General features: G+C 44.8%; 2 protein-coding genes across 7 annotated transcripts in view; one reads left to right on the top strand and one right to left on the bottom strand.

Annotated features, from left to right (window-relative positions):
* The first annotated feature begins 126 nt into the window (after nucleotides 1-126).
* On the top strand, nucleotides 127-15,186 carry LOC118401839 (neurabin-1-like). Of its 6 annotated transcripts, XM_052476472.1 has the most exons (21): nucleotides 168-286; nucleotides 614-701; nucleotides 2,743-4,106; nucleotides 4,340-6,298; nucleotides 6,994-7,126; nucleotides 7,305-7,425; nucleotides 7,511-7,615; nucleotides 7,697-7,793; nucleotides 9,556-9,663; nucleotides 9,797-9,850; nucleotides 10,224-10,324; nucleotides 11,849-11,977; nucleotides 12,090-12,186; nucleotides 12,269-12,332; nucleotides 12,406-12,542; nucleotides 12,629-12,876; nucleotides 12,982-13,056; nucleotides 13,188-13,374; nucleotides 13,840-13,947; nucleotides 14,237-14,425; nucleotides 14,675-15,186. In XM_052476472.1, the coding sequence occupies exons 4-21, from the start codon at nucleotides 4,346-4,348 to the stop codon at nucleotides 14,849-14,851; spliced, it is 4,083 nt and encodes a 1,360-aa protein (XP_052332432.1). In that variant the 5' UTR covers nucleotides 168-286; nucleotides 614-701; nucleotides 2,743-4,106; nucleotides 4,340-4,345; the 3' UTR covers nucleotides 14,852-15,186. The 6 variants fall into 6 exon arrangements, with proteins under 6 accessions (XP_052332433.1, XP_035655349.1, XP_035655351.1 ...); XM_035799455.2 differs by lacking the exon at nucleotides 2,743-4,106; XM_035799456.2 differs by lacking the exons at nucleotides 614-701; nucleotides 2,743-4,106 and having other exon boundaries at nucleotides 128-286.
* LOC118401837 (integrin alpha-6-like) overlaps nucleotides 15,187-19,492 on the bottom strand; it is a 37,657-nt gene continuing 33,351 nt past the window's right edge. Inside the window, exon 24 of the mRNA XM_052476474.1 lies at nucleotides 15,187-18,638. Coding sequence (XP_052332434.1) covers nucleotides 18,564-18,638 — 75 coding nt within the window. The 3' untranslated portion in view covers nucleotides 15,187-18,563. The remainder of the gene's footprint in view (nucleotides 18,639-19,492) is intronic.

Genomic DNA, 19,492 nt, shown 5'->3' with positions numbered 1-19,492 from the left:
CCATCTGTACTCTGTTAGCATACTGAGAACACAGGTTTATGCCAGCCAAAGTCCTTCTCAAAGACATTTCAATAGGATGGAGAATATACCTGAATATGACATGAAAGCTTTTCGTGCACGCGCACTTTCACTGTAGTCGCGTCTCTGGTGGCGCGCCAGGTGCTGATTGAAGGGAGCGCGCGCTGTTGGCGCAAGGTGTGGCGAGTGGACAAATGTGTCCTTTCTCCAATGAACCGAGGACAATTCAATCAGCGCTTCTAAAGCCGCGGACGAAGGGACAATACTGGTGATTATAAATACTGTTAAACTTGAATAGCGACATGAATCAATTTGACCTGATTTTGAATGCGTTGTAGTTGTCTTTCAGCGTTGCGAACAGTTGTGACGGTCTCACGAACTTCACGTTTTCAAGACCCAATAGGCCTATAACATGTTATCGTCGAATATAATCTTGAATTTAACAGTAGCCTACTGTACGATAAGTAGGCCTACATGTCGTTATATTGCTGTTTTATGTTATGCCATTTGATTTTAGCTACTTTTTCACCGCACCCCTTTTGATTTGAACAAAACTTAACAGAAAGTGGTATTTCTTTGGGACCTAAACATTTAGGAGATGGAGGTGCTCAAAATTGACCCATTTTGCATACCCCACCATACCATGAGACGTCCGGGTCTTCATCACTGGAGAAGATGAATGAGTGAGTTCGATATGAATTTTAAAAGCTTAAAAACATGGTTATCAAACAATTGAAAAAATGTGTTTTTTTTTATAAATAATTGCCTTTTTTAAGAACTTTTTTAATGTGAATTCTCAAAAAATGCATGAACTCAGATTATATATTTTCAAATGTTGTGATTTAAACCCTAATTTACATTATCTGAGGTAGCCAGAATATATTGCGAACCTACACTTGCTTACAGCTGCACGGGGTCAGACAGGCTTCCTGTTTAGATTAAGAGCCCACGTAGCCAGTCTGAGATGGCTTGGTGAATGTACCTCATTCCAGGGATGAGCAATGAATTGTACTGTGAATAGTACCATTATCCCAACTGTTAAACGATAAGATTGAACAACTGCTATGAAATTAGCAGTCGTTCAATATTCTCGGTGTAAATTGGGTTCATGGGACAATTCGGCGTATAAAGCATTTCTCGTCCCTGGATTGAGGTACATTTTGCGAGTCATATCCCGGTATCTTAATCTAAACATTAAGTCTGTCTGACCCCAGTGCAGCTGTAAGAAAGCATAGGTTCAGAATCTATTCTGACTACCTCCTGAGGTGTATGTGCCTTTTGCCCACCATCATTTGAGACACCGCATACTCTTGGTTACTGGGTGGTTGTCATTTCAATCATAGAAATATAATTAATAGAACGAACCTATCCCTTCAGACCACTGCAATTTAGCTGGTACACCATTGAAATTTAAATTAAATACAGATTTTTACTTCCAATAACTACCACAAAGATGGCCACCGTCGAATGTCAGCTTAAAGGCCCCCCAGCAGAGGGCAACTTTTATTTAACTAGGCAAGTCAGTTAAGAACAAATTATTATTTTACAACAATGGCCTACCCCAGCTAAACCCTCCCCTATCCTGGATGACACTAGGCCAATTATTCACCACCCTATGAGACTCCCGATCATGAACGGTTGTGATACAGCCCGGGATTGAACCAGGGTTTTTAGTGAAGCCTCTAGCACTGAAATGCAGTGCTTTAGACTGCTGCATCATAGATAATTCCACAAAGTTGTTTTTCTTTTCTTATACATAGGATAGACACTTGTGGTTTCTACAGTAGCTGCGCCATGGCTCAGGCTGCCAAGTGTAGGCTACAGCAGAAAGCTGTTTGGCTCAGGCTGCCAAGTGTAGGCTACAGCAGAAAGCTGTTTGGCTCAGGCTGCCAAGTGTAGGCTACAGCAGAAAGCTGTTTGGCTCAGGCTGCCAAGTGTAGGCTACGGCAGAAAGCTGTTTGGCTCAGGCTGCCAAGTGTAGGCTACGGCAGAAAGCTGTTTGGCTCAGGCTGCCAAGTGTAGGCTACAGCAGAAAGCTGTTTGGTGTAGGCTACAGCAGAAAGCTGTTTGGCTCAGGTGGCCAAGTGTAGGCTACGGCAGAAAGCTGTTTGGCTCAGGCTGCCAAGTAAAGGCTACGGCATAAAGCTGTTTGGCTCAGGCTGCCAAGTGTAGGCTACGGCAGAAAGCTGTTTGGCTCAGACTGCCAAGTGTAGGCTACGGCAGAAAGCTGTTTGGCTCAGCTCAGTCGCGACTTGCAAGAGGAAGAAGACTGAAAAGTATTAGTGTTAAACGCTCGTGGGTGTTTACATGGGAATGTCTATTCTACGTATATTTCTATGATTTTAATAGGTTTCCTATTGACAGTCTAATTGACGGTGTAATTTAAAACTGATATTCAATTCAACATTATCTGATGTGTGGACCTCCAACTGTCTTTGTGGTACCATTTGAGAGTTAAGATGTCAATTTTATTTCCATTTCAGTACATTTATCAGGCATAACATGACAGCCACCCTGTATTCAAGAGCATCTCTCAACCTGGCCGGCACAACACAAACACCTCCGATGATGTAAAATAGGGTCTAAGCTACAACCTATGAGGAAAAAAGTAATTAATTTACGTTAAAGGCAACAAATGTTTTTTAATAAAGAATTTAACAATTTGACAATCCTTTTTTGAAAGCTTTTAAATTATATCAAACTCAAGTGTTTTATATTTTCCAGTGATGAAGATATGGATGTCTCGTGATACTCGTCGACTTTGGGCATCTCCTGAATGTTTTGGGATTCAGATCTAAAAAGTCACTTTCTGATCACTTCTACCATGGACGAATACACTATATATACACAAAAGTATGTGGACACCCCTTCAAATTAGTGGATTTGGCTATTTCAGCCACACCCTTTGCTGACAGGTGTAAAACTGAGCACACACAGCCATGCCATCTCCATAGACAAACATTGGCAGTAGAAAGGCTTTACATGAAGAGATCAGTGACTTTCAATGTGGCACTGTCATAGGATGCCACCTTTCCAACAAGTCAGTTCGTGATATTTCTGCCCTGTAAGTGCTGTTATTGTGAAGCGGAAACGTCTAGGAGCAACACTGGCTCAGCCGCAAAGTGGTAGGCCACACATGCTCACAGAACGGGACTGCTGAAGTGCGTAAAAATTGTCTGTCCTCTGCAACACTCACTACCAAGTACCAAACTACCTCTGGAAGCAACGTCAGTACAAGAACTATTCGTCGGGAGCTTCATTAAATGGGTTTCCATGGCCGAGCAGCCGCACACAAGCCTAAGATCACCTTGCGCAATGACAATTGTCGGCTGGAGTGGTGTAAAGCTCGACGCCATTGGACTCTGGCGCAGTGGACACGTGTTCTCTGGAGTGATGAATCAAGCTTCACCATCTGGCAGGTCCCACGGACGAATCTGGGTTTAGTGGCTGCCAGGAGAACACTACCTGCCCCAATGCATAGAGGAGGAGGAATAGTGGTCTGGGGCTGTTTTTCATGGTTCGGTCTAGGCCATTTAGTTCCAGTGAAGGGAAATCTTAACACTATTGCATACAATTTCATTCTAGACATTTCTGTGCTTCCAACTTTGTGGCAACAGTTTGGGGAAGGCCCTTTCCTGTTTAAGCATGGCAAAGTGAGGTCCAGTGTGGAAGAACTTGACTGGCCTGCACATATCCCTGACCTCAGCCCCATCAAACACCTTTGGGATGAATTGGAATTGCGAGCCAGGCCTAATCGCCCAACATTAGTGCCCTGACCTCACTAATGCTCTTGTGGCTGAATGGAGTCCCCACAGCAATGTTCCAACATCTAGTGTAAAGCCTTCCCAGAAGAGTGGATGCTTTTATAGCAGCAAGGAGGGACCAATTCCATATTAAAGCCCACGACTTTGGAATGAAATGTTAGACATGCATATGTCCACATACTTTTGGTCATGTAGTGTATGTATGGGAAGTTGAGTTAAAATCAAATGGTAGGACCCAATTATTTGTAGTTAGGGAACATCATTGCCAGGCTAATTGCGCATGGCCGGAAGTGTCTGGTGAACAAGGTTATTAGGTAGTTGGAAGTAGGTTAAACAACCATTAAATTACAATTTGATATGAAATAAAGATTTTGCTTCTGCAACCATGTCAAAAGCACCAGTGCCATTCCATGACTTTAATTGTATTTATTTTTGTTAACTGATTCTGGCCTAGTGTGTTTCTCTGTAGACATTGGAGTCCTGAACCTGTCTAATCAGGGATGCATGCTAACTTGACTCTCCTTCATTGAGCTCCATACCTCTCCACCTGTCTCCAGCCCCAGATGATGCGGACGGACAATAAAGGCCGGAGCGCCTCCCCCCACAGGAACGCCTACAAGTCTGACTTCCACACCATCAAATGCTCCTTGGATGCCGCGACCAGGCCTAGACCTTCTTCCCTGGGCGCCTCGATCCCTTCACCTGGCTCCATGGCAGTCCCTCACACCAGGACTAGCAGTGGAGGTAACCCTGGTGAGGGTACCAGGGGTGGGGCCCTCAGCCCTAGAGGAACTAAGATCAAAGACAACATCTTCTTCCAGATGGACAGCCAACAGCACCTCCTCCACCCCTTATCTGAAGCCCTGCCCAAACACCCTCTCAGCTCCAGCTCTGTCCGGAGCAGTGTGGCCAGCATGTCCAGTGTAGAATTGTCTATGCTAGATAAACCGTCTAAGGCAGAGGAGATAGCAGAGATAGACAGAGCTGCTCTAGCCCAGAAGTTCTCGGTGACCCGGAAGCTCTTTGAGACGGTCATTGGGGGTCAACGTTTAAATGTCAGCCCTGGCAGAGATAGCAGGAGGTTGGTGGAGAGTGGGGAGGAAAGGGGGATTGGGAGTGTAAGGAGCAGGTTAGACAGGGAGCAGCTGACATCCATGTCAGAAAGTGAAGGAGAGGGGGAGAGAAGGAAAGAACTCATGCACATTTCACTACCCAACATAGAACTCCATACAGCCACTTCCTCACTGGGCATCAGTTTGCCTACACCCCTTCACCCTGTTAATGGGCACAACAGTGAGACATTTTCCCCTGACGGTAGAAGTCCTACAACTGACCCCTCAGACCGCAGGAGTGTGTACGGTCGAAGTGTGTTAGATGGGAGTGTGTGTGAGAACTTTGTGTTCTCCCATGTATCCAACCTTTCTAGCCCAGGACCTACCTCCCCCCACTCTCAGCCTCCATCCCCTTCTTCCAACTCCCCCAGTCCTCTCACCCCAGAGAGGACTGACCTCTATAGCCCTAGTAGTCCTAATGCTGACCCCCTGGACAACAGGAGTTTGTCTGAGGGGAACCACCCTAATGACCTTTACGTGACCCCTGATGTCCCTTTGACCCCCAAAGAGGTGTCAGGGGCTGGAACTGTAAGGGCGGAGCTAGTGGAGGTGAAGAACGAGTCGTCTGAGAGCGACGGTAACGAAGGAGAGGAGGAAGGCAAGAGGGAGGAGGGCAATGAGAATAACCTGGTGGATGATGTGTTTGAAGAATCCATAGTGGAACCTAGAATAGTTGAACCTACATCAGCACAAAGAACAGTAGAACCTAGAATGGTGGAAAAGAGAACGGTTGAACCTCCAGTAGAACCCAGAATGGTAGAGTGTGTGGAGGGATTCCCTGACAGTCTTGAAGTGACGGAACAGGAAAGTGAATCAGAAAGAGACATGAAACAGCAGGAGACAGAACAGAGGGAAGATGGAATGGAGGGAGAAAACAGACTGATCAGCCATGAAATGGAGCAGCACAGAGGAGAGGGGACAACCGGAGACGGTCAGAAAGTGGAGGTAGAGGTGAAAGGAGATGAGGCAGGAGAGCAGGAGGAGAGAGAAACCATGTGCAGTGACAGCAAAGAAAAGACGAGGGAGGAGGTGAGCGAGGGAGAGGAGGAAGTGAAAGAGAAGGCCGGATTGGAAGATGGAGGGATTGACTTCAGGGAAGAAGAGGAAAGAAAGTGCAGAGGGAGAGTGGAAGTGAAGGAAGAGCAGGAGAGGGAAGAGAGGGAGTGCACTGAGAGAGGAGATGAGGAGAATGGATTTGCTGCTGTCCTTGGAATTGAGAATGAGGCCTTTATGGAGGATGGGGAACTGAACTCTGAGTGTCATGACGATTTGGAATGGCACAGAAAGGACTGGGAGCAGCTTTTTATGGAATATGAGGAGATTCCCAGTCTTCCCCATGAGGATGACGATGATGTGGATTCTGCTAAGAGGAGGAAGATTAAGTTCTCTGCAGCACCAATCAAGGTAACCCCCCCCGATCACATTGACACTTCCTTCCTCACTCAAGCTCACCCCATTAGGTTTGATAAAGTGATACCAGATTTTTATTTGAGAGGAAGTCTGGCCCTCATAATTGGGGTAAGATGAAACCATGGCTAGAACAGATGAATAGATGGACAATATGAACATACAGCCAGTCTATTCTATTCCTTTAGGTTGGGAGGAGAGAGACAGGATCTCACATGCTCTGTCAGGTATTCAGCTCAGAATAAGTTATATATCAACAGCTTTTCTCCCCCAGGATGAGTGTTAGCTCCCATGTCTTACCAAACTGCAAGTCAGCTTATTTTAGGGCCTCATAATTAATTTATTAGTCCAGTAAGGATTTAAAAGGGTGAGAGCCGACACAGTTGGCACACATTTCACAGGGGGGGAGGGGATTGAATTACTGTTCAAGGACCATTTTGTCTAAGATGTTCTCTGCCTCTGAGATTGGACTGCAGTAGAGCACATGGATTTGCAACAGCTTGTTTCCAATCCCATCTCACACCCCAGTCCTACTGGAGGATCTTCTAGCATAAACAGGATGGTCATGGTGTGCTAGCAGTAACCCCAGATAGCAGTGGCTAGTCAGGATCCAGACAGCCAAAGACAGGCATGCATACACACACACCTTCACTATGAAAGATCTAGTGGTGTGTGTGTGTGTGTACACTCAGGTGTTCCTGACCTACTCAAATGCAGACTATGACCGGCGTAATGATGATGTTGACCCTGTGTCTGCCTCTGCTGAGTATGAACTGGAGAAGAGAGTGGACAAGATGGATGTCTTCCCTGTCCAGATAAAGAAAGGTTGTGCTCACTCCCTCTGTACTGCTTCCTTTCCTTTATATTCCCTATCTCCTTTTCTCTCTACTGTTCTCTCATTCTCATCCTTTACTCTCTCTCTCTCTGTGTGTCTCTCTGTGTCTCTGTCTCTAATTATCTGTTTTAACACCTCTTTGTCTAACTCCCCCGTCTGTCTGTGTAGGAGCGGAGGGCCTGGGTATCAGTATAATAGGGATGGGGGTAGGGGCTGACCAGGGGCTGGAGAAGTTGGGGATCTTCATTAAGACCATCACTGAGAACGGAGCTACACAACAGGACGGACGGTGAGAATCTAAGGTCAATGATGCCTTTCTAATGGTTAGGATGTGAGTGCGGTGCTGTAAGCTGATCCTAGATTGTGTGTGTTAGTATCCAGGTGAATGACCAGATAGTGGAGGTGGATGGTGTCAGTCTGGTCGGAGTCACACAGCTGTTTGCTGCCACCGTGCTAAAGAACACCATTGGCACTGTCAGGTATGCAAGCACAGACAGGCTCACGCTCACACACTTTCTCTTTGCAGATTGGTAATGATTTGTCATTGTCCCTCACTGCAGGTTTTTTATTGGACGGGAGAAGCAGGGAGAGGAGAGTGAGGTGGCCCGTCTAATCAATGAGAGTCTGGAGCAGGACAAGACACCGTCTACGTTAGAGGTAGGCAGGGGTGTGACTGGCCCTGCGGTAGGGGGGCAGGCAGGGGCGTGACTGGCCCTGCGGTAGGGGGGCAGGCAGTGGTTCGACTGGCCCTGCGGTAGGGGGGCAGGCAGTGGTTCGACTGGCCCTGCGGTAAGGGGGCAGGCAGTGGTTTGACTGGCCCTGCGGTAGGGGGGCAGGCAGTGGTTCGACTTCTGTGAAATCAAACCGTCCACTTAGGAAGCAACACTGATTGACAATACATTTCACATGCTGTTGTGCAAATGGAATATATAACAGGTGGAAATTATAGGCAATTAGCAAGACACCGCCAATAAAGGAGTGGTTCTGCAGGTGATAACCACAGACCACTTTTCAGTTCCTATGCTTCCTGGCTGATGTTTTGGTCACTTTTGAATGCTGGCGGTGCTTTCACTCTAGTGGTAGCATGAGACAGAGTCTACAACCCACACAAGTGGCTCAGGTAGTGCAGCTCATCCAGGATGGCACAACAATGCGAGCTGTGGCAAGAAGGTTTGCGGTGTCTGTCAGCGTAGTGTCCAGAGCATGGAGGCGCTACCAGGAGACAGGCCAGTACATCAGGAGACGTGGAGGAGGCCGTAGGAAGGCAACAACCCAGCAGCAGGACCGCTACCTCCGCCTTTGTGCAAGGAGGAGCAGGAGGAGCACTGGCAGAGCCCTACAAAATGACCTCCAGTAGGCCACAAATGTGCATGTGTCTGCTCAAACGGTCAGAAAAAGACTCTGAGGGTGGTATGAGGGCCCGACGTCCACAGGTGGGGTTGTGCTTACAGCCCAACACCGTGCAGGATGTTTAGCATTTGCCAGATAACACCAAGTTTGGCAAATTCGCCACTGGCGCCCTGTGCTCTTCACAGATGAAAGCAGGTTCACACTGAGCACATTTGACAGGCGTGACAGTCTGGAGACACCGTGGAGAATGTTCTGCTGCCTGCAACATCCTCCAGCATAACCGGTTTGGCGGTGGGTCAGTCATGGTGTGGGGTGGCATTTCTTAAGGGGGTCGCACAGCCCTCCATGTGCTCGCCAGAGGTAGCCTGACTGCCATTAGGTACCGAGATGAGATCCTCAGACCCCTTGTGAGACCATATGCTGGTGCGGTTGGACCTGGGTTCCTCCTAATGCAAGACAATGCTAGACCTCATGTGGCTGGAGTGTGTCAGCAGTTCCTGCAAGAGGAAGGCATTGATGCTATGGACTGGCCCGCCCGTTCCCCAGACCTGAATCCAATTGAGCACATCTAGGACATCATGTCTCGCTCCATCCACCAACGCCACGTTGCACCACAGACTGTCCAGGACTTGGCGGATGCTTTAGTCCAGGTCTGGGAGGAGATCCCTCAGGAGACCATCCGCCACCTCATCAGGAGCATGCCCAGGTGTTGTAGGGAGGTCATACAGGCACGTGGAGGCCACACACACTACTGAGCCTCATTTTGACTTGTTTTAAGGACATTACATCAAAGTTGGATCAGCCTTTAGTGTGGTTTTCCACTTTCATTTTGAGTGTGACTCCAAATCCAGACCTCCATGGGTTGATACATTTGATTGCCATTGATCATTTTTGTGTGATTTTGTTGTCAGCACATTCAACTATGTAAAGAAAAAAGTATTTAAGAATATTTCATTCATTCAGATCTAGGATGTGTTATTTTAGTGTTCCCTTTATTTTTTTGAGCAGTGTATATATGCAACCTCATCATCTTGCACCTTTTACCTGTGTTGGTGTTTGTGTATCTCAGGTGTTAATTGATGGTGTTGTTGGGCTGAGCTCAGTAGAAGTCCTCCGTACAGATGATGAAGAGGATGACGAAGAGAAAGAAATCACCAGCTGCATCAGATGCCAACAGGTGTTGAAGTCCATTATAGTCTGAGGGGGGGGTACTCTCTGTTATCCCTCAGTCGGCCTTATGCTCCTCCTACAGCTTCCAGTGTCTGTAGATGTTGTGTGAAGTGTGCATGTGTGTACTGGTCTCTCCTCAGCTCCAGTTAAAAGTCAGGACCAAATCAGACCAGCTCTGCCTAGTGCGGGAGAAGGTAGGTCACTCTGACGAGACTCCCAAAACACATGATCACTCATTGCTTCCCTCAGAGCAGTCTGACCCATTTTAGATCTGTGTGAGACTTGCCTCTCTAACAGTCTACAGTCTGAGTTATTAGCACATTGGCCATGTTCCAATCACCTTGAAAACATAGTATGTCTTCTCTGTGTTATCACTGATCTGATGGCATTGATTCAATCTATTTAATGTAGGCTTCTGCTTTCATATATACAACTGTGTAAGATGAGTGATTGAAACATGACTGTTTTTGGGGTGTTTAGAGTGGTGAGTGAAGTGTCTGGGATGATTCCTAGATGAAGGGCTCATGGTATGGGACCCACCTGTGTCCGTCTTTCTGTCTCCTCCAGCTGAGGGGGTGTGAGGAGCAGCAGGCCTTGTGGGAGAGTCATCAGGCTGAACTGAAGGAGCGTGTCCAGGATGGAGAGGAGAAGGCTGACAAACTAGAGAAGTATTAATCAAATACACTAATCAACCCTCACTAAGTTCTGATGAGACAAATTGTGGTGACGATGATTAACATGACGATGATACATTATTTAGTGTTTATTATGGATCCACATTAGCTGCTACCAAGGCCTATCCCTTCCTGGGGTCCAGCAACTTTAAGGCAGTTATATACCATTTTAAAAACTTTACATTTCACAACACATTGTGTGCCCTCAAGCCACTAATGTACTACCACACATCTACAACACAAAATTAATGTTATCGTGTGTGTGTAGTCTGTTCTGGACCTGGGGACTGTGACTAAATCTCTTGTGGCAAGTCTTGTGGGGTATGCATGGGTGTCTGAGCTGTGTGCTCGTAGTTTAAACAGACAGCTTGGTGCATTCAACATGTCAATACCTCTCATAAATACAAGTAGTCAATCTCTCTACTTTGAGCCAGGAAAGGTTGACATGTATATTATTGATGTTAGCTCTCCGTGTACATTTAAGGGCCAGCCGTGTTGCCCTGTTCTGAGACAATTGTAACTTTGTGGCTCCTGACCACACGACTGGACAGTAGTCCAGATGCAACAGAACTAGGGCCTGTAGGATCTGCCTTATTGATAGTGTTGTTAAGGAGGCAGAGTAGTACTTTATTATGGACAGACTTTTCCCCATCTTAGACACTGTTGTATCAATACGTTTTGACCGTTGACAATCCAGGGTTACTCCATGCAGTTTAGTCTCCTCAACTTGCTTAATTTAGTTGAGGATTAAGGTTTAGTGAATGATTTGTCCCAAATACAATGCATTTAATATTTAGGACTAACTTGTTTCTTGACACCCATTCTGAACCTGACTGCAGCTTAGTTAAGTGTTGCAGTGATTTCACTTGCTGTGTGGAGTCATCAGCAAACATAGACACACTAGCTTTACTCAGAGCCAGTGGCAGGTCATTAGTAAAGATTGAAAACAGTAAAGGGGTCTAGACAGCTGCCCTGGGGAATGCCTGACTCTACCTTGATTATGTTGGAGAGGCTTCCATTTAGGAACACCCTCTGTATTCTGTTAGACGGGTAACTTTCCATCCACAATATAGCAGGGGATGTAAAGCAGTAGATTATGATCAATAATGTCAAAAGCTGCACTGAAGTCGAGCAAAACAGCTCCACCATATTTTTATCCATTTAGCTCAGTCAATCAGCAATTTGTGTCAGTGCCATCGTACATGTTGAATGCCCTTCCTTAACAATCTGTTCATCTCTTTACTGTGAAATAGCCTTGTATCTGGTCAAACACCATTTTTCTTCCCCAAAAAGTTTAGTAAGGATTGGGAACAGACTGTTTGAGTCAGTAAAGGGTGCTTTGCTATTCTTGGATAGTGGAATGACTTTTGCTTCCCTCCAGGTCTGAGGACACGCACTTTACTGTAGGCTTACATTGAAGAGATAATAGGTGGCAAAATCATCTGCTGTCATCCTCAGTAATATTCCATCTAAGTTTTCAGACCCAGATGATGAACATGATTCGTCGTCTTCTTCTAGGTACTGGCAGGAGGCGCAGGCTCTGTGCAGGATTGTGAACCAGCGATTGGCTGACACCCAGAGCCAATTAGACAGCCTGGAGGTGAAATACAGCAAGGCCAAGAGACTGCTGAGAGAATTCCAACACAGGTGAGCTCTGGGTAACATAGTTAACATGCCCCTGTAGGCCAATTGGTAATATTCAATGCTTGTTTAGAATGTCTATCTCTCTGTGTTTGATGGTCCCTCTGTCCATGTGCAGGGAGAATGAGAGCGAGGGGAGAGAGGAGGAGCTGCAGAGAGAGATGGAGGAGAGTGAGAGGATACATGGAGAGACTGTGGAGAGACTCCAGAGACGGGTGAGACTGGAGGAGACACCGTCAACTGTAGTGTAAAGATGCTACCTCAGTGAACTAAGCATTTCTTTCTCTGTGTGTTCAGATAGGTCTACTGGAGAGAGGGGAGATGGTCCCTGAGAGTGACAACCAATCACTGGATACCTCAAGTAAGACACACTACTTGAGGGGCAATGTGTGTGTGTGTGTCCCGCAGTGCCTCTCAAACTGTGTGTGTTTCAGGTGCAGACTGGAGCATTGCGGTGCCTGTGACAGATCTGTTAGACACCAGCGCTCACAGGGCCAGAGCACAGCTCGCCCAAAAAACCAAGAGACACCCTCCCTCACGAGACAAACTCAGAGAGTCCTTCAGACAACAGGTCAGACACACACACACACACACACACACACACACACACACACTCTCCTTCTAATCACATACTGAATGTTCTATCACTCCCTGTAGGGTGAGGAAGACTATATTCAGAGGTGTGGCGGGAAGAGCCAATCACTGACTGCGATCGCACCACGAGAGACTGGACGATCGGTCTCAGCAGGCGGTCACCATGTCCACTCCAGCACATCCTCTCTGTCTGCCCTCACCTCCAAGCCCCACCCCCCCTTTCTTCTCACCCCCCAGCCAGGCCAGTCCCCCCGTAAAGAGGACAAGTCATCTACCACATGCAAATCAAAGAGGAGATTCCCTGACTTCAGGTAGGGCACACCAGACCTCTTCAACCCCTAACCCCCTTTCCCATAGGCGCTGTGTGTAGATCTGACAAGCATTATGGTAATAGCCCCACCTCCTGACCTCTCTAGCGGCCTCCGCAAGTCTCTGAGGAGAGGGAGGAAGTGTGAGGAGAAGAAGAACAAGGAAAGGCCCCTGGACCACAGGTACAAGAAATAACACACTACTGATCTAGCAGAGGAAACGGGTACAGTCAATACTATGCACCCACGCACATTACATTTCTTCTTTCAGTGTTTCTGCCGGCCCTGTATTTGATTTGTGTTCCTGTCTCCAGGGGTTTACGTGTTAACCTGGTAGATGCCCCCAGCGGTGGTGTCTTTCCCTCTGTATCCTCCGTGCCCTCCTGCCTACCCTTCTCCTGGTTTGGAGAGCGAGGGAGGGAGAAGGGGAGAGGGAAGCTTAGGTCTGTCTCCAGCAGCAGTCTACCGTACATGACCACCGGAGGCAGTAGAGACTGCCAGGTGAGAGGGGAGTCTTTCATCTCAGACCACCCTGGACTTTAACTCTAATTTGGGCTCAAAGCACTTGTCCAGCTTATTCACTGGCTCAGTAACTTAGTGGCTTATTCACTGGCTCAGTAACTTAGTGGCTTATTCACTGGCTCAGTAACTTAGTGGCTTATTCACTGGCTCAGTAACTTAGTGGCTTATTCACTGGCTCAGTAACTTAGTGGCTTATTCACTGGCTCAGTAACTTAGTGGCTTATTCACTGGCTCAGTAACTTAGTGGCTTATTCACTGGCTCAGTAACTTAGTGGCTTATTCACTGGCTCAGTAACTTAGTGGCTTATTCACTGGTATGTTTTGTATACTTATTTCACCTGGGGCCTTTCATGTTATACTCTCCTCTACATGATCTTGACTGTGTGTGGTGTACCACTGTGCACTTCAGTGAGTGTCAGTCACAAATGTCTTTGCTCATTCTAGAGAGTGAATGTAGGAGATTCGGGTAGTCCCAGCTCTGCTCTCCTATCAGGGATGCTGTCAGATCTGTCTCTCTCTGCACATTCTCAAACTCCCACCTTCTCATCAGAGGTGAGTCTCCTGCTCTCTCCGTCTGTCTCATGTGGTCTCCCTTCTCTCTGTGTATCTGTTCTCTCTCTGACCTGATTTTTGTTCTAGTTTTCTACTATGCCCTGATTATGTTCTCTGTAGCTCATAGAGCTGGATAGGATGGTAATTCACTTCCTCCTGAATGACCCAGAATGGGATGGAATATCATTACAATGTTAGTTAGTTTTTAATTTAGAAAAGGTTTGTTATAAAGGTTTGTTATACATCTTACTGTTGGGTTTGTGTGTGTCTGTCCCGTCCATCTCCGTAGAACCTGGATGATGACTCTGTCCCAGTTGGTAACGATTACCAATGGCAAAGCCGACCCCTGGACCAATGGACTAATCAGCAAGTCTGTCTGTGGTTGATTGGCATGAGCATGGACCAATATGCGGCCCAGTTCACAGCCAATGGTGTGGATGGGCTGCAACTTCTCAGTCTGGACAACAACAAACTCAAGGTAGTCACGGGCCATGTCTCAATACTGACTCATCTCCTCACCTTTTGTCCTGATAATTGAAATCATAGACAATCTATGGTTGATATGACTAAATGGGTTGCCCTTCCTCCGGCTAGATCCTTGAGGAAAAGAAAGGGGGCTAGGGTATTGCGACACAGCCCTAGATTTAGATGAATGAGTTCATTCCATATGGAGCAGCCCACTGTGGCACAGAAATTAAAGTCTTGCTCTCTCCCTCCCTCACTCCAGGCTCTGGGTGTGTGCAGTCACAGTGACCGTGCTGCTCTGAAGAGAAGGCTGAAGGAGATGAGGAAGACTCTGGAGAGAGCGAAGGGAAAGGAGGAGAGGGAACATGAGAAGAGGATGAAGGAGAGAAAGGAGGCCAGGCATAGTGGTAAAAAGGTCCGAAACGAGTCCCTCTGCTGAAGTCTGGACCCTGACCTCTAACCCTTAAACCCGGAAATGATCTTCAATCACAACTTTTTGTCTAAGTCCTACTACTATTAGGTTCATCTCATGCATTCCAGCCATTAGACAATCAGCTATAGTCTCTCTCTTATAAACTCTCTACCAGCACAGAAACGTCAGTCTCACTGTTAGTCTTCACTGTGACTAGTGAAATATACTTTTTATCTGTTTTGTAACAGTATTTATGTACAGATGTTTCTATACGAATGTTGTACAATTGATTTCAATGAAGCACTCAAATATTTTAAGCTGGGAATATTTTACATTCATTAATAAATAATGTTTTAAACGTATTGCCTTAAAGTTTTATTTGACTGTGATCAACATGTTTTTACATGTAGGTTCAATTCAATTTCCATGACATCAAAGTGCACAAAAACCAGAAGAGATTGTAACTGTACAGGGTGTAAAAACATGTATTTAAGGAATCCTTGCATTTTTCCACATTAATGTCAAGAACCGTCACTGGACAAATCCTCCACGTTTGGTATTGAATGGGCCCTGTTTAAATACTTGACGTAACGGGTTAAAGTACAGTCTGTAATTCCTCTTCTGCCTCACTGGTCCATCTCAACAATAATAATACACCAGTACTGAACATTTTCTCAACGGTTCTGGGTGATAAAGTTGGTACATAAAACAGAAAGATGGATCAGGAAAGCTGCTGATTAGCTTCTGCTATAACATAAAATAGGACCCCAGTTAAACACCTGGGATGTGTAGAACGGTCTTTATACACGAGTGCAGATGTGTTGCAACACTGTCTATTTGTTGTTTTGAGATGATTTGGCAGTGTGATTTGATCCGTCCTTCCATATGTTGAGGAACTCATTTTGGGTAAAGAAAGTATTTGGCCATTGGAGTAATTGTTAGGAAACCTTCTCACACGCAATATTAACCCCCTGTCGTGATCCAAGAGTCGATTGATGCACCAGTGTTGTCAATCTAAGCTTCATAACAGAAAATCCCATCAATCTGTCAGTTTTTAAGCTAGATATGTGTTTGGCATTCGATGCGTCTCAATCAGCCAGCGTCGCACTTCATCTACAGTGAAAGGTGGTACAGCTAGAACGATGTTTGTCAGACCATGACACCTTCCCAAAAATCGGTCTTCTCACGAGAACGTCTGTAGCGTTCGAACGGTTTGACCAAACTATACTGAACAAAAATATAAACACTAAAGTGTTGGTCCCATGTTAAATGAGCTGAAATAAGATACCAGAATTTTTCAATACGCACAAAAAGCTTATTTCTCTCATTATGTGCACAAATTTGTTTACATCCCTGTTAGTGAACATTTCTCCTTTGCCAAGATAATCCATCCACCTGACAAATGTGGCATTTCAAGAAGCTGATTAAACAGCATGATCATTACACAGGTGCACCTTGTACTGGGGACACAACACAATACCACAGATGTCTCAAGTTTTGAGGGAACGTGCAATTGGCATGTTGACTCCAGGAATATCCAGCAGAGCTGTTGCCAGAGATTCTCTACCATAACTCACCTCCGGCATTGTTTTAGAGAATTTGACAGTACATCCAACCAACTTCATAACCGCAGACCACGTGTAACCATGCCAGCCCAGGACCTCTACATCTGGCTTCTTCACTTGCGGGATCGTCTGAGAACAGCCATCCGGATATCTGATGAAACTGAGGAGTATTTCTGTCTGTTATAAAGCCCTTTTGTTGGAAAAAGCTCATTCCGATTGGCGGTGCCTGGCTCCCCAGTGGGTGGGCCTATGCCCTCCCAGGCCAACCCATAGCTGCGCTCCTACCCAGTTGTGAAATCCATAGATTAGGGCCTAATTTATTTATTTCACTTGACTGATGTCCTTATACGAACTGTAACACAGTACAATTGTTGAAATTGTTGCATGTTGTGTTTATATTTTTTGTTCAGTACATTATGACCACATGATGGTGTTCTCTGTTTTGCTCTGCGACGCCCACAAGCGTCACAGGACTCTTCTGAAGGTATCAGTACCAGATTATATATTTTTAAATGATGAATGTATTAAGGTAGTTTTGTGCCAAACCCCCAAAAAGGGGTTAAATGTGTAAAAAAAACTAAACATTCTGAGTTTGTTTTTAATATCTCCTAGATTTAGGACAGACACTTCAAAACACTTGTTTCTCATATTTTGACTGTACTTTTTGCCATTTATGAATGTGTTATTCAATGTGTTTCTATGGGCTTTAGTAGTAAAGGACAAAATCTATATTTTATCAAATATTTTTGTTATAAATATATATTTTATCAAACTTTTTTTTTTGTAAATATATTTTAAAACTCTAAATCAAATAGCTAAATGATCCATGGTATGACCATCTTAAAGCAATTCCATGTCAGTTTAGCACCCCCCCCATGTCTTAGACTCTAAAGAATTAAACATCTTACAGAATGTATACAAAACCCCTTCAGCCTAGGCGTACATTTACAAAACATTGTACAGAGCTCTGAAAGAGAGACAACTGGGATTCTTGACCCAAAATGTACAAGAACACAACAAAAAACGATTTCTGTCCAGTGATCAACATGGATGTCACAATCAAGATAAAATAAAATCAGACAAGATAATACTTAATAAATCCCCAAAAAGGAACAATTTGATCAAGTGTCTTATTTTACCTTATCTAAACTGCTATTGTAGCATCATCATCCCTCTTTAAAGTCCACAAATAAAGCTTTTTGACAATCCTTTTGTATTTCTATGTCCAATCAATTATCCACACTGCGGAGACAAACCTTGGAATGGTTAGAGAAGACTGTGGAATGTTAGGTAGGAATTCTGTGTCTCTGGGAATGTCTGTGGGAATGGGAGATCCAGCATTCTGCCATCATTAAAAGTAACTCATTCTCATTCCAGCAGGCTTTCATTTCCAGGATTTCCAGTTGGTCTTTCTCCTTATTTTTTATCTGCAACACGTTGTAGCTGGGAACACGATGACGTCGTATTTGAAGAGTTAATTAAACCTCTCACCGTCATTACAGGAATAGTTCATTCCCCAAACTGAATCTATGAATTCAAAATATGAAAGCGTATGAGAAAGGTTGATTTAGGGGTGAACTATCCCTTTAAGTATGGCACTGCAAGTGCTTTTACAGAGTCGCCAAGAGTCCTACAAAACAGAAAGATGCTATAAAACCAGAATGAGAGCAGTCGAGGAGCTTTGAGAGAGGAAAAGGAAGTGCTTGATGTTCCTATAGCAACCAAAGAACCAGAAACCAGAGATGGAGAGAGAGCTGCAGGGTCTTTGGAGTGATAGATGAGCATTTCATAATGATTTTCAACCAAAGCATCAATCCGGGATGGCCATGCATGTAGAGAGTCCATAACTCAGCCATAACAGTTGGAAAGAAGGATATTTCCAAGCAGAAACTTGAAGTGTTTTCTACAGAAACCTATAAGCTGAGCTCTTAACATTTCATTCCATCATCATAGTAGTCATCATCATAGCATTGCATTTGATTTCATAGCGCTGAGCCCCTTTACTGCCAGTCTTTTATTAAAAGTGTTTTCCTCTCCTGCGATAGAGTTAGTCTGTTCCACTGGGCCCGTCCATCCTTCATGCCACTCTGTGCCCCACCAGGCATGTACACTGAAGATGGGTCTAGATGTGTTTACCCCAGAGACTGACAGCTTCTTTCTCTCTCTTTCTCTCTTTATGCATCAGACGGCGTCAATCTCTCTTTGTCAGAGGGTGGGGCATCTTCTTTCTTCTTCCCGAAGAAACCACACTAGAGAGAAGTGACGCATTAGTGTGTGCGCAAAAAAAATATAGAAGTAATTTAGGTCAATAGAGTCCATATTAACAAAGGAAATGGAAGGATTAACAGTATAGATACATAACAAAAACTGTACCATAGAGGCTCAGAGTAAGTTAGAGGAAAAACTCAAAGAAATGGAGGAACTTATTCAAGAGAGATCCCGTGTATAATATAGTATCAAAATAAAGCAAACTGGATGGAATATTATTACAATTATTTTTCGATCTCCAACATAGAAATGCTACCAAAAATAATGTACAGGAACTTGTTACAAATGATGGAGTCACTCATGATTCACCAAACTATTTTTTGAAAGAAGAAGTAAAGTACTTTAAACATAGGCTTTCATTTCAGTCTCCTCCATCTCCACTAACCTAAGTTAATTGTATGGATTTTTTTCCTATTAATAATGTAAAATTAATGTGAAGGCCGAATTACAGAGAAGGAACTTCTTGAAACAGTTAAATGCTTTAAGTCTGGGAAAACTCCAGGGCTGGATGGCAGACCAGTGGAGGTATAACAAACTTTTGTTGATATACTCAGAGGACCATTATTAGAATGTTTTAACCACTCCTATATAAACAGTAGGTTATCGGACACGCAACAAGAAGGTCTGATATCATTATTACTGAAACAGAATCCAGGTGGTGTGTATATATAAAGATCCAGTCCATTTCAAAAAATTGGAGGCCTCTTACACTCCAGTGTTGTGATGCAAACATTCTAGCTCAATGCTTGGCGCATAGAATTAAAAAGGTATTATTCTTCCTAATCAGACAGGTTTTTCACATGGACGATACATTGGAGATAATATAAGATATGTA

The sequence above is a fragment of the Oncorhynchus keta genome, chromosome 23, assembly GCF_023373465.1.
Source record: "Oncorhynchus keta strain PuntledgeMale-10-30-2019 chromosome 23, Oket_V2, whole genome shotgun sequence".
NCBI lineage: Eukaryota > Metazoa > Chordata > Actinopteri > Salmoniformes > Salmonidae > Oncorhynchus > Oncorhynchus keta.
Note: the sequence above shows the minus strand (reverse complement) of the source record. Positions and strands in the feature narration are given on the sequence as shown.